The sequence below is a fragment of the Leuciscus leuciscus genome, assembly GCF_965113295.1.
Source record: "Leuciscus leuciscus genome assembly, chromosome: 1".
NCBI lineage: Eukaryota > Metazoa > Chordata > Actinopteri > Cypriniformes > Leuciscidae > Leuciscus > Leuciscus leuciscus.
In genome coordinates, this window is record NC_138725.1 from 19,104,286 (window position 1) to 19,132,030 (window position 27,745).

Sequence of the window (27,745 nt, forward strand, 5' to 3'; positions counted from 1 at the left end):
AAGACTTAATTTCTTTTTTGAATGCTACTGTTAAATAGACTTATTGTAGCTGTTTATTTTATTTGTTTAATTTTATAGTATTTGTCATATTGTTTGTAATTTGCATTTTTGCTTTTTTTAATAACAAAGATAAAATTAAATTAAATATCTGTATGTAATTCTAAAACTACATTTACATTTTTTTAAATGACTCCTATCACGAAATATGATTTTGGTCATCCAAACCTGTTCAAAATTGTAAAAGGTTAGCGAATGTTAACATGATTGATAATAATGTGCTTGTTGCAAACCTCTCTGTTAGCTCGTTCACACTGACATGTAATTATTATTATTTATTTATCATTTATTATTTAAAATAAAGGGGAGGGAATTGTCAAAAAGCAGGGCAGGAACATGCTGGTCAAATGAGTTGTTTTTTTTTATTATAAAACAATGAATTGTAAATTCTGTCATATTTTTCAATTACTTTTACTGTTTCAGTTTTTATTTTATTTTTTTGTGGTATCGATTCAGTATCGAGGTATTTTAGTCTGATATCATATCACAGTCATAATTTTGGTATGGTGACAACACTAATCTGCAAGATGTATTTTTGTTTGTTGATCTGCACTACGTCTTAGTGCTATGACATTTAGAAGATTTATTTAAGATGTTTGAGATTTAAAATGCATGTAAAACTGCTTTTCTAACTGAATTTAGTGGCAATACAGTGTGTAACATTGAAGTTATTGATCCGGGAAACTCGAATCTATGTTGTCAACTTGACTAAACTAGTTTCCTTTAAAGCAGAACATTTCGTTTATATTTGGAGGATAGGTTCCTATAAAATTCTAAATGAATGAGTCAAGCACATCATCAATCATAGGTCTAATGTGTAGTTTAAAATACGTACTTCATAAGCAAAGGCATTTAAAGACAGCACTTGTCACGCCTGCCAAGTAGAAAGAGAAACCGAAAGCATTACAGAAAACCAGAATTCAAACACTTACCTTCTATGACGAAGCAAAATACACAAATAGAAAACACGCTCTTCATTTTGATGAGAAGTTGAGTGAAAGGTGAGTTTGATAAGGACGATTGTGTCTATAAATCTCCACCGTTGTGTCTGTGTTTTGAGTGTTTGAGATTCCTGAACCGCACCCACAGCAGAAATCCCGCAATCGCTCCTGTGACTGGACTGTCTTAAATGTTGTTAGTTTGGGGGAGAGCTGGGAAAACAAGACCCAGGTTAATGAATGGCAATGAATATTATATATGTTCTGTTGTATGATGAATATTTATATATGTAATGATGCTGAATATTATATGATTATTGTGTATAGCCTACTGTATACAAATATAAAGTAATTCATGTTAATATTCACCTCAGGAAGCAAATGGTAGACTCCATGTGGGGGAATGTGAGCATTTCTGTGAGTGTGTTACCTTTTAGTAGTGATGGTTGAACAAAGCTTTGTGAAGCACTGAAGCTTTCATATCATTTAGCTGGGTGCACTAACAAGGGCGCTAAACAAACAGTAAACACAGCATTCTCAAGGAGTCGACTCTCACGAGCTGGCCTCCATTACACACGCAATGTATGTCTATTTACAGAAGAAGCGCAACAAATTAAAGCGAAGATGATGAACGAACGACAAGGAAGCACATAAAACGAACATACATACACAAGAATAAATACAAACAAGGGATTGTTGTTAGTTTCCAACAGCACAGCAGCTCCAGACAAACATATAAAACATAAAACTGACACATAAAACTGTCCTGTTACTATAGCTAACATTACAACAACAGCATATCTTGTTTCTGTGAAAACCAGTGTTACTAACGTATGAAGCGGAATCAAAGCAACATCCGCGTCGGTTATCAGGCCTTCCCGCTTCACTCTCTCCAGCGCTGGAAAGCTTTGCTAATATTAACACGGGTGCTAAAGCTCTTTCTGATCTTAACCCTTCATTTTCCAGTGATTTCTCCTGAGCTTTTCTCTTTGGTAATGTCTCTCAGCCATCTCTCTTTCTACAGTCTTTCTTCAAATCTCCCTCTTGCTCGCTCTCTCTCCTCCACAGTCATAGATACGCCCCCCTAATGCTGATTGGCTACACATTTGTTGTTGTGTCTGGCAGGCACGTGCACAGGTAGGGCTCAACCTGTGCAGAGCACATGCCCTTTTTGCCCTTACACTCCAAAGTGCCCTTTAAAAAAAAAAAATGTTATCAATGCTATTGGTCACCCTTTACGTCTGTCTGTCTGTTTTACAAATATTTAGCCAATGAAAGTTCTTAAAACGAGCTTGTGGGACGTCGCCTGAGAGAGAGGTCTAGGCTAGCATTTGCCATCTAGTCATATGCCTACACTTAAATAGCCTGTGCGTGCATTCAGTAGCATTTCATCTTTTATAAAATGCGATTTTGGCCAAATGTATTTTACAACAGGAAAAACTGAGAGCCCCACCTATATAGCTAGTTTGTAGCCTGTTGATGAAAATGTAATGTGATGCCGGTGTGGTGAATAATCCGGTCACTTCGGTGTGAATAGTCCGGGCGTAGGACCCAAGCAATCCGATTGGTTCAAAGCACGTTTTATGGGTAATCGCTTTAGTGCCTGGTTACAAATCATACGAAATCACTTTATTATAGAAGACGTTTGTACTACGTTATAACGAGTCATTAATGTATTTAATGTATTTTAAATTATACGTTTCATATACTAGTATTTAACCGAAGCTATAATTCACCACACCGGCAGGCGCCGGCGCCGTTTTAATGACGGACAAAAAAAATGCACATTTGCACACATTTGCTGGTCAAAAACTATGTATTGATAAGTAATACAGCAACATATAATTAGTTTTTACCATCGGAAAATCATGACAGGTGCGCCCCGCGCTGTTTCGTACTGGAACTTACACAAAGCGACGAGTGATCCTCGTCACCTAGGTAACATATATTTCTAAGAAATTTCTTCTTTGATTTATGATTGCTGATACACTTAATTTATTAACATTTATGCTAACCATGTTATGATAATAATATTCAATTATGGTTAATTCAAGGCTGTTAATTTGCACGTATTCGCTATCTAGCTATTTTTTTAATCTATAGTATTCTATACTCTCCGCTCGTCCTCACATGTATAAAATGTCGTAAAACATGGTTTTACTACAGTAATGTTGTAGTAGTAACTAAAAAAAAAAACATTACAGAAGATCACTGTGAAATCTTTATATTTTATCATGCAGAATGTAATTCATGATTTAATTCATTCCAAGGCTTCATTTATTTGATCCAAAATACAGCAAAAACAGTAATATTGTGAAATGTTTTTACAATTTTAAATAACTGTTTTCTATTTGAATATATTTTAAAATGTCATTTATTTCTGTGATCAAAGCTGAATTTTAAGCATCATTACTCCAGTTCAGTACTCACGTGATCCTTCACAAATGCTCTTTTTCAGTTTCAGCACATGCCCCTCAAAAGGTCTGTGCACGGCCCTGGTGTCTGGTTGGTCCGAGCAACTTTCAAACAGCGTTTTTCAAATATCGCTTACCCCACCTTTAAAGGGTTTACAACTGGAAGCTTTCCAACACGGTGTACGTTATGGCCATCTAGTGGTCAAACCAAACCGATAACATCCGATGTTTCACAGCTAGTTCTACAGCTGGTTCTCTTATCTGTGATTTTATTAACTATTCTGTAAAGCACTTTGAATTACCCCTGTGTATTAAATGTGCTACATAAATCAACATGCCTTGCCTACAGTTTTACTATAGTAAACCTATGGTTAATTTCCGTAGGCTAAGGGTACATATCCCACATGAAAAAAAAAATATAATAATTTATAGTAAAATTTCTCTAGTAAATACAATAGTGATTTTGAATCATGCTATAGTTAAGGTACTACAGTAATTAAAATACTATAGTCTATAGTATACTTCAGATTTTACTAAAGTAAACTGTGTGGTATTCTTGACTATAGTTCTAGAAAACTTACTAGAGTAGTGGGTAAAGCCGTTTATATTACCACATATTTACCACAGCATCTATAAAATTACCACAACAAATTAATTCAAGGATGGTTCAAAAACAATATAGTATTTACTAAAGAATTTTTTAACCACATTTTCTATGTTAAGTTTACTACAGTACAGTAGTTATTACAGTTTATCAGTTCACCATGGTTAATACTACAGCATGCTGTAACAAAGTGCAGTAAATTCTATAATATACTACAGTATACTACAATTGACTACATTTTACTATAGAAAATAGGCTACTAAAGTTTACTACAGGCGGATTTTTCACGTGTACACTCTTCAGTTATTCTCATCTCTTATAGCATGCATTTCAGAAACTAAAGCAAAAGGATTGTTTTCTCATTTCCTATTACAACTATCTCTAATAAAAGGGAAATGACACCAATATAAGTCGTGCTTTGTGGTTTTATGGGTGTAACTCGACACGAGAACAGCACAGGAGTTTATTCTGACTGCCAACTCTCACAAACATCACTTCATACAACTTTTGTTCTCATTTAATTACAAAACTTGTGGGCTTTGAAGAGTTTTCAGGAGATTAATGCCGATTGATAGGCTATTAGCTACTGGAGACGTCTGCGAACTTTTGAGGAAAATGCTTCGTCTGTTTGCTTTGCTCTGTTGTTTGTGGAATCCCGTTGGTAAGCATATTTTGGCTTCAGTAATACAGAGAAAAAAATAAATAAATACTATGTCCTCTAAGCAACGTACTTTTTTTATTAGCTAAAACACATCTGTTATTTAGATACCTTTGTTAATGTCTTTTGTTTTGTCGTTATCTATTTTTTTATTTTTTTTATTTACCCAGCAAAAACAGATCCTGGCCTTAACGCTTAATGCATGGTAATAGATATTGCAGGGAAAAATTCATATCCTTATGGGAACAAATTTAATTCTTTATAGGCAACTTTTGTCTTCATTTAATCTACTGTATGTAATTCTGTAGACTTTTATATGTATGTATAATCCTCAGGCCTATGTGTGTGTGTTTAATTTAAAGTTAAATTAGTAGTGGCTAGTGCTCATTTGTCTATAAGTTTGTTTTGTTTTGCAGGTGTGTTTGGTGATATAGATGCAGTGAAGTCCGTGTCAGTGATGGAGGGAGATTCAGTCACTCTAGAGCCTGGTGTTGCTATACTACTGAGAAATAAGGTACTGTGGAGGTTTGGAGATCAAGGTGCTCTCGTAGCTCTCATAGATGCCGGTCAGATCTCATTATTCGATGGTCCTGATGGGAGATTCAAAGACAGACTGAAGCTGAATCACACTGGATCTCTGACCATCACAAACATCAGAACCACAGACACTGGAGCTTATGAAGTAAACATCAAGGGAGGAGCAGGAGACCAAGTCAGGAGATTTAATCTTACCGTCTATTGTGAGTAACTTGACCATTTCAAATTATTTTTATTTGAACAAAACCACAATATTGAAATATGATTTAAAATAATAAAATAGATGGGATGAGATACAGAATCAACAATTTGTTAATTTTTTTGTAGCATTGGTCTTAGGATGTGTTCACTTACTGTACTTGTTAGTATTGTTATTGCTATATACAGTAACAGTTTCTAGAACTGAGATGTTTCAGTTCAAGAAACATCATTTTCGTGGGCTCATGCCGAGTCACGTGCACGTGGTTTTCAATTTTTGCCTGAATGGACTTTCTTCCTTTTTATTTTTCTGGAAAACCTACTTTTTAAAACCTTTATTTGGATAGCTCTTTTTTACAATACAGAATGTTTCAAAACAGCTTTCCAGAGATAACAGGAAAATAATGCAACAAAGATTGTTTCCAGAAGAAAATTAGCGTTACAGTCCAGCTGAAGTAAGCTTTGTTGTAAAAAACAAAAATAAAAATATTAATTTAGTTTATATATATATATAGCCACTCTGGAGAAAACCGTGATGTCATTGTCCAGCTCAGTTCAGTTCTCATATAATGGTGTCAATGCAGGCAGATCAATAATATTGTTAAAAATTAAATTAAATGTCCCCAACTAAGCAAGCCAAAATCCAAGAGCGACAAAGACGAAAAAACTTGAAAAAGGCGACAGTGGCAATGAACCAAAACTCCATCAGGTGACAGAATGGAGAATAAAACCTTGGGAGAACCCATGCTCAGTCGCTCAGTTCTCCTCTGGCCAATGAAAGAACAGTGTATGATTATGATCCAGGCAGCATTACAGGTCAGAAATCAGATTGGATTGGAACAATCAGTACATTATCCAGTTCCATCTGGTTGAAGATCGGAATCATTACGCTGGTATGGAGACGAGTTTGTTAAGGATACTTTATATTTTATACTCGTGTCGAGTATAAACAAAACAAAATCGTATCTTGGTAAAATGTCAACATTTGAACCACTTTATACATATATATTTTTTCACTTTTACATTATTCGAGTAAATATAACCTAATACTTAAATTAAAAAGTCCTAGACAGCCCACATCTAGTACCAGATGTGGGTCTAAGGTGTAATTTGGCAATTTCTCAAAAAAATTTATAAAATAAAATCCTTTCGTCACTGGCGCACAATGAATTCTGGGATAAGGGAGGCCGCACAGGATCCATCTGTTGTATCATTCATTAGGCTACATGTGAAATGCACTTTGAATTGGAACAGAATTCATTGTGCCACAGTGACACAGTCGGCCTTCAAATGTGGCCTTCGAAGGACGCAGCCTCTGAATTCGGACACAGATACGGTGTCAATTGATACCCAGTGATTACTGCAAATGAGTCATTTTTTTAAATTAATGCTTTTCTGTATTTTACAAATACATTGGTTTATCAGCCAAAAGTGATTATTTACGTTTATTCTCCAGCTCGTCTGCCTGTTCCTGCCATCACCAGAGACTCTTCACAATGTTCTTCGTCATCATCATCAAATTGTTCATTGCTGTGTTCAGTGTTGAATGTGAATCATGTGACTCTCTCCTGGTACAAAGGAAGCAGTTTATTGTCCAGCATCAGTGTGTCTGATCTCAGAAGCAGCATCTCTTTACATCTGGAGGTGGAAAATCAGGATAAAAACCCCTACAGCTGTGTGCTCAACAATCCCATCAGAAACCATACCAAACATCTGGACATCAGTAAATTATGTCAGCCATGTCCAGGTATGTCAGCGTTTCTTTGGTAACTGCAGTAATATAAATTCCAGTAAAAAAAAAAAAAAAACTGAAGTTCAATTTTTTTTCCTTTAGAAATCTACTGTTGTGGTTTTACTGAACCTGTGACCCGATTGGTCATCACTGCTCTGGTGGGCGTGGCTGCTGTTGCTTTTGTGGTTTATGACATCAGATCCAGGGATGCAAAGTAGGGACGAGAGAACAGACATCATCACGAGGACCTCGATGATAAATCATACTGTACGTTCTCACAGAAAGTAGGAATATTCTCAAACAGCTGGTTGTAAAACCTCTCTCTTAGAATTCTGATGTCACATAAAATAAGGGACCAAAAATCAATCGTCAAACAACTGGATTCAACACCAGTCCACCATCAATGCCCAATCTTTGGTTTTAAGACATTTAGAAGTCATTTCTTGCTATAATTGCTCCACCTGAGGGATGGACAGACACACCTCAGAGGCTAATAATTCTAATTGAAGTAAATGTGAGTGATTCATCAATGATGGGATCAATGATTGGCATTCTGTTTGTCTGTTGAATTAAGAAGACCACTCTTAAGAATTAAACGAGTGCTTCAATCAAAGATGTGTTTTGTGTCATGTTTGGCTTGTTTTGTCGTGTTTTGTAGCCAACTTCAGTTATTTGCTGGTTGTAGTGTATGTGAAGGTGGCTTACGCTGAAAAATAAAGTTTCTATTTCATTTCACGCATATGCTTCATAATCAACATATTTTAGTCACATTATTCAGGCATTTAATCATTTAAAAGCATTTTAGACATGCTTCAGCTTCATTTAACAATTGCTTACATTTTTATTAGAAAAGCACGTATTTAAAAATGCATATTTCAAAAGACTTTTGGGGAATCACATTGCTGGTCAAAGCACATGGGTCTATGCCTCCACAGATCCCTTCCAATGCCTCGGATGCCCAAGGATGGCCAAAGCTTTCCCTTCCTCTGTACTCAGAGGAGGAGCAGAACTGGTACCTCCACAAGTCTTGTTTGCTTCTCTTTTTTATGCTGTAACCCTCCGCTTTGTGACATTTCCAATGTCCCTCCACTTATTTCTTACCTCTTCAGGGCTTCGTTCATATCCAACACCATGAGATTCCATCAGGCTGTAGGGTACAGTTTCAGGCGCTTCATAGGGCGAACACTTTGTCATCCACAAAGTACAGGAGTTCTGCCATTGGAGAGACCACTGAGCCAGCTGGCCAGACATGTTTGGGTGAGACATTAGCCATTTCAGGGTGCTTTAACACCTGAGCGTTTGTTTCGGGATCTGGTGCATTGTCTCGCTTGGTTCGGTTCATTTAAGCATACGGCAATAACGCTCAGATCTGCACCAAAACAATCGCTCTTAGACCGCCTGAATGAGGTGGTCTTGGCCCGATTGCAAATGAACTCTGGGGCGGTTTGCTTGAGGAGTGAAACCAACCCAACGGACTAACGAACCAAATGGTATTATTATTCATAACAAGAATAAATAAGATATACAACTCTATTTAAAAAATAGATATACTGGCATAGAATCCTGCTGTACATAAAGCAAGACTGATTTGATATTGTTTTAATGTTGATTCAATGTAAATGAAAGGATTTAATTTAAGTTGAACAAATATCGATTTTATGTTGATCTTGATCTATTTTGTTAAGTTGTTTGTTATCTTGTTTGTCAATGTTGATTCAATGTTGGTCTGTTGTTAGGGTTGCATGATCCGCAAATAGGGTTGCCAACCGTTCCGTATAATACGGAATCGTCCCGTATTTGACATAAAAGTCTTGTTCCGTATTGAACTGATATGGAACGCACTTTGTTCCGTATTTTTGAGAATCAGTTCAGTGCAAATCCATGACAGACACATAACTTCTAATATATGTCAGACTATGAACGAAGACATTTGTAGGCTAAGATACTAATTTCTCCCCCTGTTTGTCTATGATCAGCGTAGCGTTTTTAACATCTTGGAACATCATCAGAGAATGCCCTTTTAATTGGTCGTTTCAGTCATTGTGAGTCACGTATCGTAGCAACGATGACGACAAGTGACAACAGCGGGAAATGTAAAAATGACTACCTCCGAGCAGCCGGCGAAAAAGAAAAGAGCACAAAAATATAGAATTGAATGGGAAAATGACTACCCGTGGCTGGAATGCGTGAGGGACAATGGATACTGTTGTGTTTATTTTTCTTCAAATGCAGTCTAAGCCGATGAGTTTTGAATGTACTCATTCATCACAGAAGTCATCACAGAAGTCCCCCCCCCCCCCCCCCCCTTCAGTTTAAGTTCTTCAATTTCTGGGCTTGAATATGAGGGGCCAGTTGCAAACCAAATTGTATGCTCTTTGGTAATATCTGGAACTGACGTACATTGCCCAGTGACACCCACGCCGGAGGTTAAACCTCTTGACGGGAGACCCTTTTCCATAAATTTACCATAATTCCTGACTTACCTTTGAACCTCTTAGGAAGAAATTTTATGCATAAGTTATGAATGGAATCTACATTTGATGAAGAAACAGTCTGTTTGTCTTGCAGCTTTCTGTTGAGCCATTACCAAATTTAGAAGATGCGGTTGAGCTGACTGCTGAACAGGAAACCACAGGTACTGAGCACCATTCACACACACAGGGGCCTACAGCTGAGGAAGTGAATTCAAAATTATGGTCAAAATTTAAAGATGACACAGTTAATGTTGAACCCTACCAAGCTAAATTAAAAACCACAACACCAGTGTATGTCAAACAGTAGGGGTGCACCGGGCCCGATACTGAGCTCATGTACTCGTACTCGTAAAAATGATCCGATACCAACAACCGATACCAGGCAGCATTTGTATACTTCCCAGCTAACATGAGTCCAGTGGTGGACCACCTGTGGCAAAGTTGGCGGCCCAACTGGATCACTGGCGTTTTGCTCATTGTTCTTCTAGCGGACCTCCAGCGGCAGCCGCCGAGACGTTCTCACTGTCCTCTTTAATAAACTCAGTCTTAGCAGATTTCAGCTCTTCCAGATGCTCTGATGCTCGTCTTGTAGCTGATTGGAATATTCCAGCATTTATTGGATAATTGATGTGGGAGGAGCTTCACTGATGATGTGACTGATGTGGGAGGGGCTTAACTGACCATGTGACTGATGTGGGAGGAGCTTCACTGATGATGAATTACAGTGTGGGAGGGGCTGATATGCCAAAATTTTAAATATATCAGTTACTGGGATTGTTTTTATACTTAATATAACATATAAGCATTTATTTCTGTTTGTCTGTCAACTGTAAAGTAACTGATGCTAATACACAACTGTTTTTTTGTTTTTTTTGCGCACAAAAAGTATTCTCGTGGCTTGATAAACTTAAGATTGAACCACTGTAGTCACTTGGAATATTTTAAACATTGTCTTTTCTAAATTTCTGGGCCGGGAAGTTTCAATTACAATAGAAGCCAATGGAGGAGTGAGACAGCTCTCAGATTTAATGAAAAAATATCTTAATTTGTGTTCTGAACATGAACGAAAGTCTTACGGGGTTGGAACAACATGAGGGTAATTACTGACAGAATTTTCATTTTTGGGTGAACTAACCCTTTAATGCCCTAGTACAGCCGTTGCCACTTTAAAAGTATTCATGTGAATTAAATGAGGGACAATGGCCTCATCATCACTGTATGCTAATGCTGTGAATCTGATGCGAGGGAATCGAATCGTCATTATGCAGATTGAGGACTGTTGTGTCTCTTACATCTCTAACACACATCGCTGCCATTTGCTTCACAGGACAAACACACTTCTTCCCATTACATACTATTGATCTATTCCCAGCCAGCAATGACATGTGGGGCCCAGATGAGGGCTTCATGGGCGGCAAATGTGGGCCCCATTATGGGCTTGCACCCGGGATCCACATTGGGGCAAGCCGTGGAAGCCCAGACGTACTAAAAGTGGGACCTGTAAGGGTACTGCATGGGTCTTAATTGGGCAATTCATGTCAGACCCATTTGGGCCCCACATGTCATTGCTGGCTGGGTGGTGACTAGCGTGACTTGAAATGTATTGAGTTACAATTACACTGTAAAAAATAAAATCGTAAAAAAACGGTCAGAGCCAGAGAAACATTAAAGTTAAACACTAAAAGGTCAAGAGCCCAACTAAAGCAAACACTGATCTCCATCATGGTGACATCAAACTTTATTCTTTTCAATAAAACTTCAACTTCTAAACCTCTGTTAATTCTCAATAAGAATGTTAGTATGAAAGAAATAAAGTCTGGATTGTAATAAGTGAAGATGCTGAGATCCTGAGAGATCTGTTAGTGTTTAATGTTCTGTTGGGGTTTAAAGTGTTTCTGTATGGTATGTTTTGTGTGTCACCATTGTGTTGAAGAGTAGAGCCTGAGCTTCAGTTCAGGATGAGCAGAGAAACACTGATGATATGCTGCAAGTTGCTTTATTTAACAGACAGTAACTGTGTAGTTGCTGATGCAGTGACGTATAGTCACAACAAATCATGCATATAATTAACTGCATGTTTTTCAGTAAAAAAATCAGAAAATAAATGTGAAATAACTGTGTTTTAACTGTGTGTTTCTGTTCAAAAAGATTAATGAAGATTTCTGTAAAAGTATTTTGCACTTATTTAAATTAGGATATTTTACATAAATTTTACGGTTTTTGTATGGCAGCCGTTGCTGACAGTCATTTGACTGTTATTTTATGGGATTTTTTTTACAATGAAGGTGTTTGATCGTAATAATTCAGGAAATAGCTGTAAAATAACAGTGTTTTTCTGTAAAACATTTAAGGAAAATTTCTGTAAAAGTTTTTTGCACTTCATTTAAATTAAGATATTTTACTTTATTTTTACGGTTTTTGTTTGGCAGCCGCAGCTGACAGTCATTGACCGTTTTTTTACGATTTTATTTTTTACAGTGTACTATCTCTTTAATAACATTACTAACAGTACATTTTGTACTTTGCAGGGACCTCGGTAAATATAAGTTTGAACAAGAATAAAAATCCTCCTGTAGACCTGAAAATCACTGAAGTGCCGGACCATCCACCAGAAAAGAGGAAAAACAAAATGGAAAATTAAGCTGCTGCATCTTTTCACTTTTCTAACTCGTTAAGTACCTCACATGTCCCTTGCGAAGATTCTATTATTGATTGCATTTTATGTTGCAGCGAGTAAAGGTGCGTCACATTTGTGAATTTCATGATGAAGCACAGCTCACACAGGAGTCACTTTCACACAGATTTCTGTTGGTCAAATCCAGAGAATTCCAGTGACCAACTTGGTCCCATAGTGACATTTTTTACCACACATGAAATTGCAGATCATGTGGATTCTTATTGAAATGACTGGAATTCACCAGTGAACATTCACAGAACAACAGGTCATTTTACTCCACCTTAACTCTGTTATAATGGAAAATGTTTTCTGCTTTGTGACATAAGGAATAGTGTTTCAGGGTCGAAGCCTCTACTTCCTCTATCTTGTTTCTAGTGAGAATATCAACAACCATTATAGAAGTTAATGGTAACCATAGGAACAACATGAAAATTAATAAGAAATTCAAATAAAATCCCAAAACTGTTCCCCACAGTGCCTCATATAAGAGTTCCTCAGGAAACCTGTGTGGTTCCTCAGAGAACCGGCCCTTTTTAAAGGGTCCTAGAGGATCTACAGACGGTCCCGCCGGTGTGGCAAAGTGAAGAACCCCAAAAGGTTCCTCCAGGCATTCACCAGTCCCGCAGAATCAGAGGCCCAGCTGTCTCTCCCCATCACTCCAAGGATCATCATGCTCGATAAGTTTCACATTCAATGTTAACGAATCCTTTGAATGTATAAGCACAAGCAAATAAAGTCTAGTCTGGAAAACACTAGTGAATGCAGTTTGTGTCGTGTCATTCACCAGTCAGGAACAGCACAGTCACTTCAAAAACTGAAGTTATGTGGAGTACTCTCTCATCCTTAGTAGCCACCTCTAATGTCGTTATTGCTATTTCAGATCGCTTGCTATGCCTGTGTCACTTTTTCTGTTTTTCTATCACCAGTTACTGCTGCTAATGCACTGCTTGGAAGATGTGTATGCTCCCTGCCCTGTTTTACATTTACAGTCATTTATGTGGAGCAAATCTTTTAGAGAATGTATTGCTATGAAATATAATTTTTGTGATGACTCTTGTCTTTACTAAGGAGAGACAATCCTGACTGCAAACAAATGGATGCTGTGGATTGAGGGGAGGGTCGTAATCCCACCTGGTGTTCACATGACTGTCTTCACCACTGCCTTCCGCTCTCCTCGCCTGTTACTGTGTATTCAACCTAGAGTATCAGGTGGAAGCCAGCACAACACTGGAGTTTGTTCAGAAGTATTTATTATCTTAAATAGTTCGATTGAAAGAAATATTGAAATGTAAAATCAAATTGACAATTGAAAAGCTGTTCAAAATCACTCTCTTTCTTTAAAATGTTATGTAAATATCTGAGTGTCTAAATAGTGTAGGTTGAAGCCTCCTTACAACTTGAATGCTTTAGAGAACAGAAGGGCTGTTGGGCCGAGGGCATGTACACACTATATTCCTTTTCACATAAAAACCTTTGGGAGAAATTGAGAGAACGCAATGCGTAGATGGCTGGGGAATATGATTTGCCCTGATAAAACAAACAAGGAGAGTGGTTTATGTCCCGTAAACAGTTGTGATTTGCTAACCAGTTACTCATTATATTTTAATAAAAAAAAATATAAATACATACGAAAATTTCCCCTGAACTTGAATCATGATGGCAGCCTCCATTTATAGAAAAGTCTGGATTTAGGCTCATTTGTCTGCGGTGTTACGGTCTTTCCTGGTAACACCACAGACTCTCCACAGACAATATACAACCAGAAATGTTGTATTTTTAATAAAACACATAGGACATCCACAATCATCTCTCTTGTCAGGTATGGCAAGATTAACTGCTGCTGAAAGGCAGTGTCTTTATAGACAGCGCAGAGATGCAGACCCAGTTTGAAGAGCAGAGTTCCTTCAAAAGAAACAGCAGACCGTTAATAAAAGAAGAGGAGATCTCCCAGCGAGGGGAAAGAGACCAGCAAGGAAGAACTGGAGAATATATACGGCAGAATACAGGACAAGAAAGCACAGAGAGTCACAACAGGGCACCTTGACTCCACCAGACACACCATTCAGTTCAGATACCCAGCACATCCAGCTTAGGTTTTAGGCGAATAAAAGGGATTGGAACTGAATATCATATTTAGTATGTAAATAATTCAAATTCTTTACTTAACCATTTGTAAGTGATGGCGATTCATGTCCAGAGGAGATGGGGGAGAAATACTGGAAATACCGTGTTCAGCTCTTAAAGTGTCAGTTCTTCCAGAGGCCAGTTGCTTTAGTTCAGTTCAGTTTGCTCTCCTTTGTCTACGAGCTTGTTTTTGCATTACAAAGTCGGGTTGAGAGTGAGAAACAGGTTGCGGGTTGTTTTAATTATATTTTTAATGCAGTTTTTCTCTAAATGTTCTTTTATCAGAGTAGATACTTCTTGTAATCCGACTCGTGATGAATTTCAGTATTTTGATCTGTAAACTTTTAATTGTTAAACCTTATGCAATATTACATCTGTGGTGTTACTTCAAAACATATCTGAAATGTCTTTGCTTCAGAGCCATTTAAATCTTATAATTGAATGTTTTTAGACTGTGAAGTGGTTTTAATTGTTTTATATTGAGCAATTAAACATTTCTTTTAAAAATTAAATTTAAATGATCAATGAAACTGAGTCCTTCCCCTTAACTGCCACCGTCCCACAGGTGGGACGTTTGCCCATATATATTTAAAACAATAATATCTTAGTAAAAACCTAAAGTAATATTGACAAACTATATATCATTTGAAAGCTTACAATCTCTAGTTTTCATATTTGGTGGCTATTTTTTTTAAATAAATTACAGAGGAGCAGTAATTTATCAATTTGCAACAAGAATATTGCATATTCATTAGGCGTGTTTAGGCCTTTATTTTGAAATAGAAATAAACATGAAAAATCATGAAAGATTGGAAGAAACCTCAGTTTGTTTTCATGCCAAGAGTTCAAAAGATAACACCAATTCAATTTTATGAGAAAAAAAGGTCTGAAAATGTTTAGAATATAAAGAAAAATATTATGGATTCTCGATTTGTGATGGGGCACGCAGCGAGCTATAGCGCACATGTGCTCTTTTTATGTTTATTAAAGGTTTAAATCAAATCAAATACTGCCAAAACACCCATACTATTTCTGAATAGGATGTATCCTTCATACATTGTATGAAATTATGGAAATACATGGTTCAGATCACTCAAAACATATATGAAAATGGAGACGCCCTTATATGGTCAGTAAGAAAGCTGGCTGTCCATCTAGTGAAAAAGTTTGGTACTGCGCCCAAATAAAATCTTACTGAAAGCTCATTTTTTGAGATATCAACCTAAAATTTGGAACACAACTTGTTTATATTTTTGGCTTTAATTTTCTAGCAGTTTTAGAGTAAAATATATTTTGTAATATATATATTTTATATAAAATATAAATAATAATATTTTTACATTCTATATTTTCATAAACTCAAACTTATATAATTTTTTTTTCTATTTCACTTTCATAATTTATTTCACTTCTACAATAATCTGGCAAATGTCTTCTTAAAAACAAGACCAACCATATGTTGGTCCCTCAGGTAAAGGGTTTTTAAAGTAATTTATTTATTTATTAATTATTACCTAAAGTTGCACATCCCTGCTCATTTTAGAACGAACCAAAATTTGACTTCAAATATTGTTAACACCATAGACAAGAAGGACTTGCTATTTATGTTCGGGGTAACGGGGATCAGCCAATCAGCGCCTTCGTTTTGAGTTAGTAGCAGCAAATCGTAGATATTTCTGAAGTGCATAGTTGTCGTCTGTGTCGCTATCTGTGCATGTGTGTGTTCAGAGACATGTGAGTACCCTGGTGTAAATGTTTACAAATGTGTTTTTTGGTGCCTTAGGTTTTTTATGAGTGTTGTCTATTCTGGGATACTCAGTTGAAATGCTGAATGTTAGCATAAAGTTCGCTAGCATTATACCTAGTATTATAGTGTTACACTACTAGTGTGTTTATGTGTGTACTCACCTGACATTGTACAGTTATTATCGGAGTGTTTACAATGGTTGTGTAATAGAGAACTATGTTTTTTGGGTTGCTGAACTGAGACCCAGCAGTAAAAGGCTGTTCCAATTTAATAAGGAGCTAATGTGTGCAGAGGCGGCCTTACCTATGTTTCACCCGTTTCAATTGAAACGGGCCCCGCCCTCCAAGGGGGCCCCCAACAGAGCAGGAAAATCCCATTCATTTTCTCAATAGGATATTTATTTTCAGACATAATGTCTAAAGTGGTCTCCAACACGTCGCTCGCGAGAGTAGCTCGTGGCCTGATTGGAGGTAGCTCGCCAAGGGCCGTTCACATATCGCGTCTTTTGCACGCTCAAGTTCGTTATTTCAAATAATTGAAGCGACGCACTAATTTTTTCCAGGCGCCGCGCGAGTCAATATGAAGGATGGGGGTGCACCCAAACTACGGGTGTTTTTTTCTTCTCCGTAAATAAATCTTCTAGCAGAGCTACAGCAAGCGTTTATCGGTAGTGGAAATCCATTAGCTATTCAAACTTCTCTGTCGTTGTGGAGAGCGCATGCATGGTACATATAGCAACGACAGACGCCACGGGAAAATCGGACCGAATTTTACTATTAATAATAAAAGATAAGCTAATGTGCATTGTAAATGTCAGTATTTTGTCTTTTTTGAATCATTCTTTTTATAAAAATGATTTAAAGGCTGAAATATGCGAGGTTTATCTTTTTATAAAAACTTTTTTGTCAAAACTTTATTTGAACTTGTACATGTTAGTAGATAACATGTTGCAAGACACTCCTTTCAAATTTGGCCATCATTTTTAATGTTACTATTTTAATGTTTATGCAAACAAAAAGTGCATATTGATGGTAAGTTTATTTGTTATTTGCTGGTTTTCGACATAAAACTTGGTGAATTGATTTTATTGTGTAGTATTAGTACTTTTCGAACAGGATTATGTGATAACCATGCTCATTTTGGTCACTATAATCATGAAATTACATGTTCATACCATTTCATCTCTAGTTATGATGCACTATAAAATCAACAATAATTATGTGTTTTTACAGTATAATATTTTTTTTATATGTCAATTAAGGGTGACATATATAGGCCTAGGAGTTATGAGACATTATTTAAGAGATTTAATTATTGCATATAGGCTAGTATATTGTTTTATTGTGTATTAAGTGGAATACATCAAATTGTCTTTACTGCGTCTGCATGCTTAAAGTGATTCTCAGTTGTAGCGGGTATGGGTGAATATACGATTTAATATTAATGGCGTGCATCAAAATCTTTTGTTTATTTGTGATAATCTTAGCACTTTAGTATTATTGCCTAACCTGTATTATGACTGATATTTGACGAACTGCTTTGTTCCTTTTTTGTAAGTTTTGGACAAAAGCGTCTTCTAAATAATAATAATAATTATTATTATTATTTGTGTTTAACTATAAATGAGTTCACTTAGTAATACAGTAATATGTTTGTCATAAAATAATTGATGCTTTATTTTTATAGGCTAACCTAACCTTTTACAGTTTGGGATAAAATAGGCCTACATTTTTTGCATAATTTTTGCTTAAATAAAGCGTTCATAAATTATTTTATGATAAACATATTACTGTCTTAAGTGAACTCATTTATAGTTATAAACTTTAATAATAATAATAATTATTATTATTATTATTACATTTTATAGGCTACATTAGAAGACGCTTTCGTCCAAAACTTACAAAAAAGGAACAAAGCAATTCGTCAAATATACCGTACTACCGTGCTAAGATTACCACAAATAAACAAAAGATTTTGATGCACGCCATTCATATTAAATCGTATATTCCACCCCATACCCGCTACAACTAGAATCACTTTAAGCATGCAGACGCAAAGACAATTTGATGTATTCCACTTAATACACAATAAAACAATATACTATAAGATTCGTTAACAACGTACCTCCTGGTGTTCTTCTAAAATGAGGGTGAGCCACAAATCCGTGAGTACAGTTTACAAACCCGTGGGAACGGATTGCGAAAGCGTGAGCACGGTTTATGAATTTGTGGGTACAGATTGCACAAACTGAAGGCACGGTTTACAAGTCTGAGAGCGCGGAATAGAAACTCGTGGGTACGGTTTATTAATCCGTGGGCACGATTTGTTAAACCGAGGGAACAGTTTGAGAATTCGTGAGTACGGTTTATAAACTGGGCGCACGGATTGCAAAACCGTCGCCACGGATTTTTTTTTTTTTTTTACTCACACAGTTGACTTCCCGGGCTCCGTAATAATTCAAGTTGAGGGGATGTTTTAGCTGTTTTTTTTTTTTTTTAAGTCAGTCCAGACAGCTGAAAATATACTGTGCAAATCAATTAAGCAGTGAAGTTGCCCTGCGTGAAAGGGCGAGCATTATTCCAACGTAAAACGCTGTATTGTATATAGTTTTAATCAAATAAGGTTGGATTATTTCTATGTTGAGCTGCCTGTTAATGAAGCTGAAAGTGCACGTAATAAAATAATATGATGCAAACCAACAGGAATCCTTGCTTTTTCTGCTCTATTATGTTTATATTTTATGTGGGTAGGGCCCCATATTAGTTATTGAAACGGGCCCCCAGATGCTTAAGGCCGCCCCTGAATGTGTGTTATCTGGTATATTATTTGGTTATTTGATATAAGCAGCTAAAGTTACTTGAAGGGAAAGTTGTTCTAATTACCATTTATTAGCTTTACTTGTTGCATCATGTCAGCACTGTCGTTTATGCTGATATTTTTCTTTGTATTGTTTATTGTAGAACCACACATACTGTACACTCAGGAAGACAGATAATCATCTGCTGTCTGTCAATAAATCCACTGAAGAGCATTAGAGCATTGGATTGCCTTCTTACCGACACCACAGCGGTCACCTATTCTCAACCAGCTACAGTTACAGTCCTAGCTATCAAGTCACCATTACAGACATAAGTGGTTGTTTCACCAGTGTTTGATTAAAATGATTTAAAAATCTTAATGTTATTAAGCTGCAATTTAATATAGAATATTAAACTAATTTTAAATGCATAGCAGTGCTTTATTAAAGGAAAAGATACTGCTAAATGCTTTACATTGAGCCTATGATGAGCCAATTGAGACATTAAATCAATACTAATAAATATGAATAGTGTTTTACTCTGGGAACAATAGTGCTTTGTGGTGATCTTTATCTGATCATTTTCAGTTTCTGCGCATATAAAATGTTATTATTTTAATGACTACTTTGAGAAAACCACTTTTATGATCCCAGACTAAGGTTACAATTTAAATTTCTGGACAGTTTTGAAAGAGTAATATAAAGTGATGTGTTTATTTCAAAGTGAATTTATTTTTTTCAGATTACATGATTTGTCAGTGTATTTTACAGTTCTGTAAAGTAGGTAATGCAGAATTGGTGTTCATATTTTACTCTCTTAGTGTTGATGTTGTAACTCTGTGTCGGTGTTGCGAGAGGCAACACTCTTGAAAGTGTCGAACTAACATTTTGAGGGTTGTTCCCATATTTACACTTTTAAAGTGTTGAAATTAAGTATATTGGTGTTGATTTCCGGATTTCAAATTTACTGTGTAGTGATTAATGTAGTTATTATAAGATCAAACTATATATTTAGATTAATTTGGACATTATGCTGCTGTAATTATTTATCTGTAGTGGTTGATGAAGATGAGTGTCATTGTTTTGTGTTATTGATGTTTTATCCATGTCATACTGTGAGAAATAACAGTATTGTCTTTCAATAGATCAGTTTTACAGGCTTTTGTCATGTATCCTGTCTCAAATAATGTGTTTCTAACAGCAAACACTCAGAATAAAGTGAGATGATCTGCTGATGATCCTGAATGGCTTGTTGAATGAGTGTTGATAGTCTGAGGCTCATCAATATTAACAGATCTGCTGAAAACACTCTTTATTTCATGACAATAGTTCCTGTTTTCACCTCATTTATTATGCTGATGTCTTCAGATCTCCTGTAAATTGACACTTAAAGCTCATTTCATTGGTGTCAGCAGACTGAGGGGATTTGTTGGCTACTATGTACATTTATTTCTGTGTTGATGATTTTAACTTTTTTTTTTTTTTTTTTACCATTATTCATATTTGGATGAATTTAAATTAGCCTAGTTATATTCTTTTATTTATTTCTAGATACCTGTATTTTAATGAAGAAGTAGAATAATGTTAGGATTAGCAATACAAATAATGAATGAATTGTTATTTCTCGCAAGGAAAAGTCTAGTGTGAACATCCATTTCAAATGGCAATTCAAAACGTTTTTAGTACAATAAATATCAAAGTTGGTGTCAAAATATGGCAGTATTGTAACAATGGGATTCGTGCCTGGATTCAGATTCAATAATGTTTGAGAAATAATAATTGGAAGATAAATTTACATGGAAAGTTTCAAGGACATATAATCAATTTATTAAAAGGCATTCTGCAAATGATCATAATATTTTAGAAGTGCCATTTATTTGTTGCATAGAAGTGTCATTTAGTATAAAAACAAACTCAGTAACTGATATATTTTAGACTTTTGGGCAGATCAGTGAAGCTCCTCCCACACCAATTGCATCATCAATGAAGCTCCTCCCACATCAGTCACATGGTCAGTGAAGCTCCTCCCACTGTAATTCTCCAATAAATGCTGTAAATTCCCATCAGCTACAAGTGAAGACGAGCATCAGAGCATCAGGAAGAGCTGAAATCTGCAAAGACTGAGTTTATTAAAGAGGACCGTGAGAACATGAGTGATCCAGAACCCTGCAGAATGAAACACACTGAAGATCCTGAAGAACAAAGAGGTTGGTGTTTATTCTTCATTCATTCATGATGCTGAAGAACATTCATGTTAGAAACATTCAAGCACTTCATCACTTTTAGATAAACAGTTAAACAATGAAATGGTACAGAATGTTCTGGGTTTTCTTCAACAAATGGTCAGTAAAGGGAGGTTTGAGAAATGTTTATATTGATTGTCAACATCAGATCAAGCTAATACTATTTTAACTGTTTTATTTTACATTTATTTTATATCTGGTTCCCAATTTGCAATTTTGCAACGTTAGCATAATTTTAGAAGATTCTTCTTACAATTACATTGATAACAGCGTTGATGAATCTGAGTGTGTCAGATAAATTTACCTCATTCATGGAAAGTTTCAAGGACAAATAATCAATTTATACAGTTCTACTTTCTACCATTACATCAGGGCTCACTTTCATGTCCTTTCACTTTATATTTCTCTCTTTGAATTATTTTAATGTAATGAGCATTAAATTTAATATTTGTTTCTTTGATTTCAGACCTGATGGAAGAGAGCGAGGAGAGTGAAGAACTGAGTGAAGTGGAGGAGGAACATCATGTCAAACCTGGAGAAAAACCTTTGAGTCGCTCAAAGACTAAAAAGACATTTTTAAAGAGAAGAAGAGCCAATAAATCTTTCACCTGCACTCAGTGTGGAAAGAGTTACACACGCAAACATAGTCTTGATGTCCACATGAGAGTTCATACAGGAGAGAAGCCATTTAAGTGTGATCAGTGTGAAAAGAGATTCTCATGTAAACTAAATCTTGCGCATCACATAATGATCCACACCGGAGTGAAGCAGTACTCATGTGATCAATGTGGAAAAACATTTCTTAGGTCATCAGTCCTGAAGTCACACCTGACAGTTCATACGAAGGAGAAGCCGCATTCATGTTCTGTGTGTGGAAAGAGTTTTTCACAGCTGCCATATTTACATAAACATGAGAAAATCCATACTGGTGTGAGAGAGTACATGTGCTTTGAGTGTGAGAAGACTTTTACTACAGCGGACAGTTTAAAACGGCACCAGAGTATCCACACTGGAGAAAAACCTTACAAGTGTTCACACTGTGACAAGAGATTCAGTGACTCATCAAATCTGAAAACACATGAGAGGATCCACACTGGAGAGAAGCCGCACACGTGTGATCAGTGTGGAAAGAGTTTTGCTTTTGAAAGTAACCTGAAGCGACACATGATGATCCACACTGGAGAGAAGCCGTTTAAGTGTGATAAATGTGGGAAAGATTTCAGTCGATCTTCAAACCTTAAAGGACACATGAGGATCCACACCGGAGAGAAGCCGTTCACATGTGATCAATGCGGCAAAACATTTAGCTGTTCATCAGACCTGAAGAAACATCTGAGAGTTCATACGAAGGAGAAGCCACATTCATGTTCTGTGTGTGGAAAGAGTTTTTCACGGCTGCCATATTTACATAGACATGAGAAAATTCATACTGGTGTGAGAGAGTACATGTGCTTTGAGTGTGAGAAGACTTTTACTACAACTCAACATTTAAAATGGCACCAGAGAATTCACACTGGAGAAAAACCTTACAAGTGTTCACACTGTGACAAGAGATTCTGTCAGCCAGGACATCTGAGAGCACATGAGATGATCCACACTGGAGAGAAGCCGCACACGTGTGATCAGTGTGGAAAGAGTTTCTCTTTTAAAACTAAACTGAAGCGACACATGAAGATCCATGCAGAGGAGAAACCACATCAACACAGTCTGAGATCACAGTAAGTAGTTTATTTTCATGTGCTGAGCAACAAAGTCTCTTCTGTGTAAGTTAGACACACATCACTCTATAGCCAAATCTCTCCTCTCCACCTATAGCCGGTGTGTGGTGAGCACAGGACACTTTGTTGATTGATTGATATCTATTAACTTGCGCTCTCTGACAGTAGGTGGCGCTCATGTAAAGCAGAAATAAAGCACTATACAGGGCTCTAGACTGCAAGTAAATGGAAATTCATCATAATCCATTATACAGCTTGGAAGAGCCAGGACATTTTGTTTTAATATAACTCCGATAGTATTTGTCTAAAAGAAGAATGTCATACACACCTAGGCAGGGCTGGACTGGGACAAAAAATTGGCCCGGGCATTTTGGCCCAGACTGGCCCACTATATGATCATAAACACCACCCATCTTTGCACGCCCTTAATTATATGCATACGAACTCCTATTCATTAAAACCACTAATGCCATGTCATGAGTGAGTAGGAACGAGTGAGAGTTAACAGATGAAATAAGTAAAAATTTGACATTTATTAATACAGTTGAACTATACTACACAGTGATGAATCCTGAAACAAGCTATAATCTGCATTGGCATAGCAATACAAGTGTTTCTTACAGGATTTTTGGTAAAAATGTGGTGGGTGGACCTCGGTCCTTCTAGGGGGGTTTTGGGGCATGCTCCCCCGTGAGAAAATGTTGTGCATTTTAATTTTAAATTCATCAATCTGGTGCACTTTGAGAGTTAAAAATTAAAAGCTCCAACCCATATTCAGTAACAAAGAAAAATTCAAACCTCTTTTAGTTACAGTGTCTATTTACATTACACCTACTACATAATAATAGGTATAATATTAATCCAATGACAGTAATAGCCATATTTTGTAAAACAAATGCACTAAAAAATAAAGGAAACTTTCATACCAATTTCTATACTTGAAACAGATAACCACATGATCTTTTATTTTGACACAAACTGCATCAAGCTTTTATTTTGTCGGAAAACATGGTTTACAAACGCCTCTCATTAAATTTCTAGTGAATTGCGGTAATCGTCATCTATGCAGATATGGAAATAATCTGTAACTGGGTTATGTGTTCCTACACTCATGACATAGCCTAAGTGTTTCGAAAGTAGTTCTGCTTACCGCGGACTCTACACTCTCTCATCTCTCTCCTGATCCTCCTCACTATCATCATCATCACTGGAGCTGATGAAGGTCAGAAAACATATATTTTGACACATAAAGTGTCTGCTTTAAGGGCCTGGCTCTATTTTTTCTCGCTATTTCTCTGCACATTCCTTGCGTTTCTTCTCCATCTCGCTGTCTATTTTGACAGATACACACTGACACTGCTGCACGCTCGCTCACTCGTTTAAAGTTGTGATTGGGCCAGCCCAGTGTCAATCAAGAAAAGAACCAATGGGCCGCTGATCTACGTGTTTCATGGGCTGGTCTGTCAGAAAGAAAAAAAACGAACACTGACTTTTTTTGACCAATGCATTACACTGGCACTAACCCAGCACCGCCAATTAAGCAAAACAAAACAAAACGAATGGGCCGCCGATGTACAAATTTTATGGGCCGTAAAAAAAGAAAAAAAATTATGGATGAGTATGAGATGTATCAGCCCAAAAAGCACGTCGGCCCACCGGGAAAATGCCCGGTATGCCCGATAACCAGTCCAGCCCTGCACCTAGGATGAGTTGAGAGTGAGTAAATCATGGCCACTGACTTGGAAACCAGGAGAAACATTGTGCCTTGAACGGACAAGTTTGTGAAGTTTTAAGTTATAAGGCTTTTAACTCCACAAATCACAAATATTCACTGTGGATTTAATGTAGTAATGCTAACTGTAACCAGTGTTGTGCCTGAACGCGTTCATTGAACGATAGTTCATGAACTCGTTCATATTTTGGGCGAACGTGAACTGAACGTACTGTATTACTGCCTGATGAACGTTACTGTGAACTCGTTCATTCTGGTGTCGGTGAACGCCACGCTCTCTCAGTTTAACTTCGTTCAATAGAGTGCCAGATTTCTATAGAGAAAACCCGGCTAAAACACACCGTAAACCGGCCTTAATATGTAGTGAAAAAAACACCTAATCTGGCAACACCAGCCTCCAGTGTCTACTGACTCTCTTGAACAAATCTTTTTTCGAGTCACAAGTTCATGAAGTTTTAAGTTATAAGGCTTTTAAGTTCACAAGTCACCAATATTCCCTATGGATGTAATGTAGTAATGCTAACTGTAACCATGTGTGGCAGAAATAGACAAATGTTTTTACATTATTCATTTCATGGTTCGTACATCCTTTTGAGAGTAAAATTCAAGCACTAATCAAGAACTTTCAAGTCCTCCACACTTTTCCCAGCACTTTTCCATTTTAATGTTATTTTTAATGTGATGACCAAAACCATGATTTGTTCATCCTTAAAAGATTGTTAAACTAAACATTGATTATTAAACCATTTGTAAATCTAAATGTTTCAAAGTGTAGGAAAGCAGTAGACCGAAGATTAGTTACAGTTTATGTGTTATACTTAAGAGTAAAGAGAATGGACTAAGCTGGAATATATATATACATTGTCAGAAAGTAAACAAAACAATGAATACATAATCGCAATTACCAAGTCCATCTCATCTGGCATGTTATTAGAATTATTGATAATGTTTTAGAACTCATCTCTGTTTATATGACACATTAGTTATAGTTTCTGTTTTCATAGACGTTAAATGTAGGTTTTAAATCCTTCATGTTAATCTTCTATGAACAATGTAGATTAATGTAGAATAAACAAATGTATATTTTAGTCTGAATTATTGCTCTTCATCAACTTGAGGTCCTGGAGCTCGTTCTGTAAAGTTGAACAGAGACTCACTCGCTCTCGGGACAAGCATTTAAGGAAAATGGAAATACACACATGACTTTCTAACATTTACTGATAAAGATATAACCATTAAATATAAGAATGTGATTCAAAAGTCATTGAAATTACAATCATATATTTCAATCTCTGCATTTAATAAACTACTAGTGAGTGTTTTTATCACAGCTTGTAAATGTTTTAAATGAATGTGTTTGTGTGTGTTTTGTAATGTATGATTTTATTTCTGTCAAGCTGTTGGTGAAAATAAGAGCTTGTTCTTCAGTGATTTTCCTGGTTAAATAAAGGTTAATAAGTTACACAAAGGGAATACCACATCAGAGTAAACAACACATGCATCTGAACGACGTGTTAAACTGTATGTTTATGAGTTTATTTGAAACGCTGAATATGAAGCACTTTCAGGTTTAGGAAACCTTGGCTTGTTTCAGCACTAGGAGATTTATGTTAGTTTTGTTTGTTGTGTTGTTGTGGCTTCGACAAAACCTGATAATCTTAAGTTACATGATCAAGGTCACTATATTTTTTCAACATGTGATTAGCTTTAGTACTTAGTTCAGTGTATGTAATATTGATTATTCTTCTCTCATCATGTCTGTTAGAAATGAAACTTGTTTGTTTTTAGCAGAACTGCCAGAAAGCATCTGGAAGGAGAGGACGGAGAGAACGCCAGTGATCCAGAACCTGCAGAATGAAACATCATGATACTAAAGAACAAAGAGGTTGGTGTTTATTCTTGATTCCTCATTCATTCTTCATGATGAAGAACATGCTGATGCTCACCAGATTTACATTGTCTCATGACCAAACTAGTGTTTTATAACACAAATCATCTTCATGACATTAAAATAGATCATAATCGTGCACAGCCGTTGTTGACCAGATTTGATGAGATTAAAATTACTATTGAACTCAGTGATCTTGACTTTGAGCTTCACTTTTCATTTCATGTTTGTCTCTCATTTGAAATCTCACTTGATTTAATGTTTCTTTTAGACCTGATGGACGCGAACGAGAAAGGAAAAAATGTGTGTAAATGTAAATCAAGTCTAAAGAATCTCATGAGGATCCACAGTGGAGAGAAACTTTACACATGTGATCAATGCGGGAAGAGTTTCACTCGGGCCTTCGTTCTGAAATCACTTCTGCCTTCTCATTCAGAAGAAGAGCACCAGAAAAATTACACCGGAAAAACACTTTCATGTTCAGGAGCTGAAGAAGAGGCCGTAACACTTTCAACGGAGACATGAATCTGATATTAATTTTAACTCATTCATTGTTTTTCAGAGATCAGTCTTGTTAGTTTTAATTTTTATAAAAATTTTTGTACTTCAAGTAATGATTGATTAAACTCATTATAATTTTATCAACAGCTTGTTGTTTTTGTCCAATTTTATTTTCTGCTGATTCTTCTTGCTTCAAGAATAATTCCATAATTTTCAGTTCTGAAAGTATTACGTTTGCTTCAGAAACTTCCCAGTAAACACAGAACATTCCCCTAACGTTAGTTTTTGGTTCCTGTCTTTTTATTGTTTTGGGAACTAAATAATAATATTCTAGGAATGCTCTTTTTATTTTTTTGCAACAATAATATAATGTTCCCAGAAGGTTGCAGGATAGTTATTTTTAACAACATAGACATTTTTAATATTAACAAAGAAATAGTTACCAAATATAGAACGTTCCCCAATGGTTATTGTTTATATAAATATGTAAACTAACTTTCCAATTAAAACGCTGCAGATGTTTTTGTATAATGACCTGTACAGAGCTCTGAAACTAGTTTATGCAGCATTTAATAAAATTTAGCAATTAGTTAAATCCAAGCGCATTACATTGTGAATGTGAAAAGCACAGAAATCATAAATTCTTGGGTTTGTTTATATCTTCATTTACTGCTCCTCTGCACACGCTTCTCCAACACGTGTTGTT

General features: G+C 36.2%; 3 protein-coding genes across 8 annotated transcripts in view; 2 read left to right on the forward strand and 1 right to left on the reverse strand.

Moving 5' to 3' along the window:
* Nucleotides 1–1,175, reverse strand: part of LOC309500164 (uncharacterized protein) — a 24,061-nt gene extending 22,886 nt beyond the window's left edge. For 3 of the 5 annotated variants that reach the window (XM_082171731.1, XM_082171730.1, XM_082171728.1), the window contains exon 1: nucleotides 990–1,175. In XM_082171731.1, coding sequence (XP_082027857.1) covers nucleotides 990–1,035 — 46 coding nt within the window. In that variant the 5' untranslated portion in view covers nucleotides 1,036–1,175. The remainder of the gene's footprint in view (nucleotides 1–989) is intronic. The other 2 variants (XM_082171732.1, XM_082171729.1) reach the window with 1 other exon arrangement.
* Nucleotides 964–7,751, forward strand: LOC309502167 (SLAM family member 5-like). Of its 2 annotated transcripts, none has more exons than XM_082174435.1 (4): nucleotides 964–1,058; nucleotides 5,088–5,411; nucleotides 6,863–7,153; nucleotides 7,241–7,751. In XM_082174435.1, the coding sequence occupies exons 2-4, from the start codon at nucleotides 5,129–5,131 to the stop codon at nucleotides 7,354–7,356; spliced, it is 690 nt and encodes a 229-aa protein (XP_082030561.1). In that variant the 5' UTR covers nucleotides 964–1,058; nucleotides 5,088–5,128; the 3' UTR covers nucleotides 7,357–7,751. The 2 variants fall into 2 exon arrangements, with proteins under 2 accessions (XP_082030561.1, XP_082030560.1); XM_082174434.1 differs by lacking the exon at nucleotides 964–1,058 and adding an exon at nucleotides 4,402–4,674.
* Nucleotides 7,752–16,104: 8,353 nt separating this feature from the next.
* On the forward strand, nucleotides 16,105–27,124 carry LOC309500879 (uncharacterized protein). Its single transcript, XM_082172696.1, has 5 exons — nucleotides 16,105–16,147; nucleotides 20,159–21,164; nucleotides 21,667–22,918; nucleotides 26,439–26,535; nucleotides 26,810–27,124. The coding sequence occupies exons 2-4, from the start codon at nucleotides 21,107–21,109 to the stop codon at nucleotides 26,506–26,508; spliced, it is 1,380 nt and encodes a 459-aa protein (XP_082028822.1). The 5' UTR covers nucleotides 16,105–16,147; nucleotides 20,159–21,106; the 3' UTR covers nucleotides 26,509–26,535; nucleotides 26,810–27,124.
* The last annotated feature ends 621 nt before the right edge of the window (nucleotides 27,125–27,745 follow it).

Excerpts from the sequence above, each read along its gene's own strand:
- LOC309502167 (XM_082174434.1), top strand. The coding sequence starts at position 4,575 with ATGCCGATTGATAGGCTATTAGCTACTGGAGACGTCTGCGAACTTTTG. Across the intron at positions 4,675-5,087 it reads TTGTTTGTGGAATCCCGTTG|GTGTGTTTGGTGATATAGAT; the intron begins GTAAGCATATTT and ends TTTGTTTTGCAG. Across the intron at positions 5,412-6,862 it reads ATTTAATCTTACCGTCTATT|CTCGTCTGCCTGTTCCTGCC; the intron begins GTGAGTAACTTG and ends TTTATTCTCCAG.
- LOC309500879 (XM_082172696.1), top strand. The coding sequence starts at position 21,107 with ATGAGTGATCCAGAACCCTGCAGAATGAAACACACTGAAGATCCTGAA. Across the intron at positions 21,165-21,666 it reads AGATCCTGAAGAACAAAGAG|ACCTGATGGAAGAGAGCGAG; the intron begins GTTGGTGTTTAT and ends CTTTGATTTCAG. Across the intron at positions 22,919-26,438 it reads CAACACAGTCTGAGATCACA|CAGAACTGCCAGAAAGCATC; the intron begins GTAAGTAGTTTA and ends GTTTGTTTTTAG.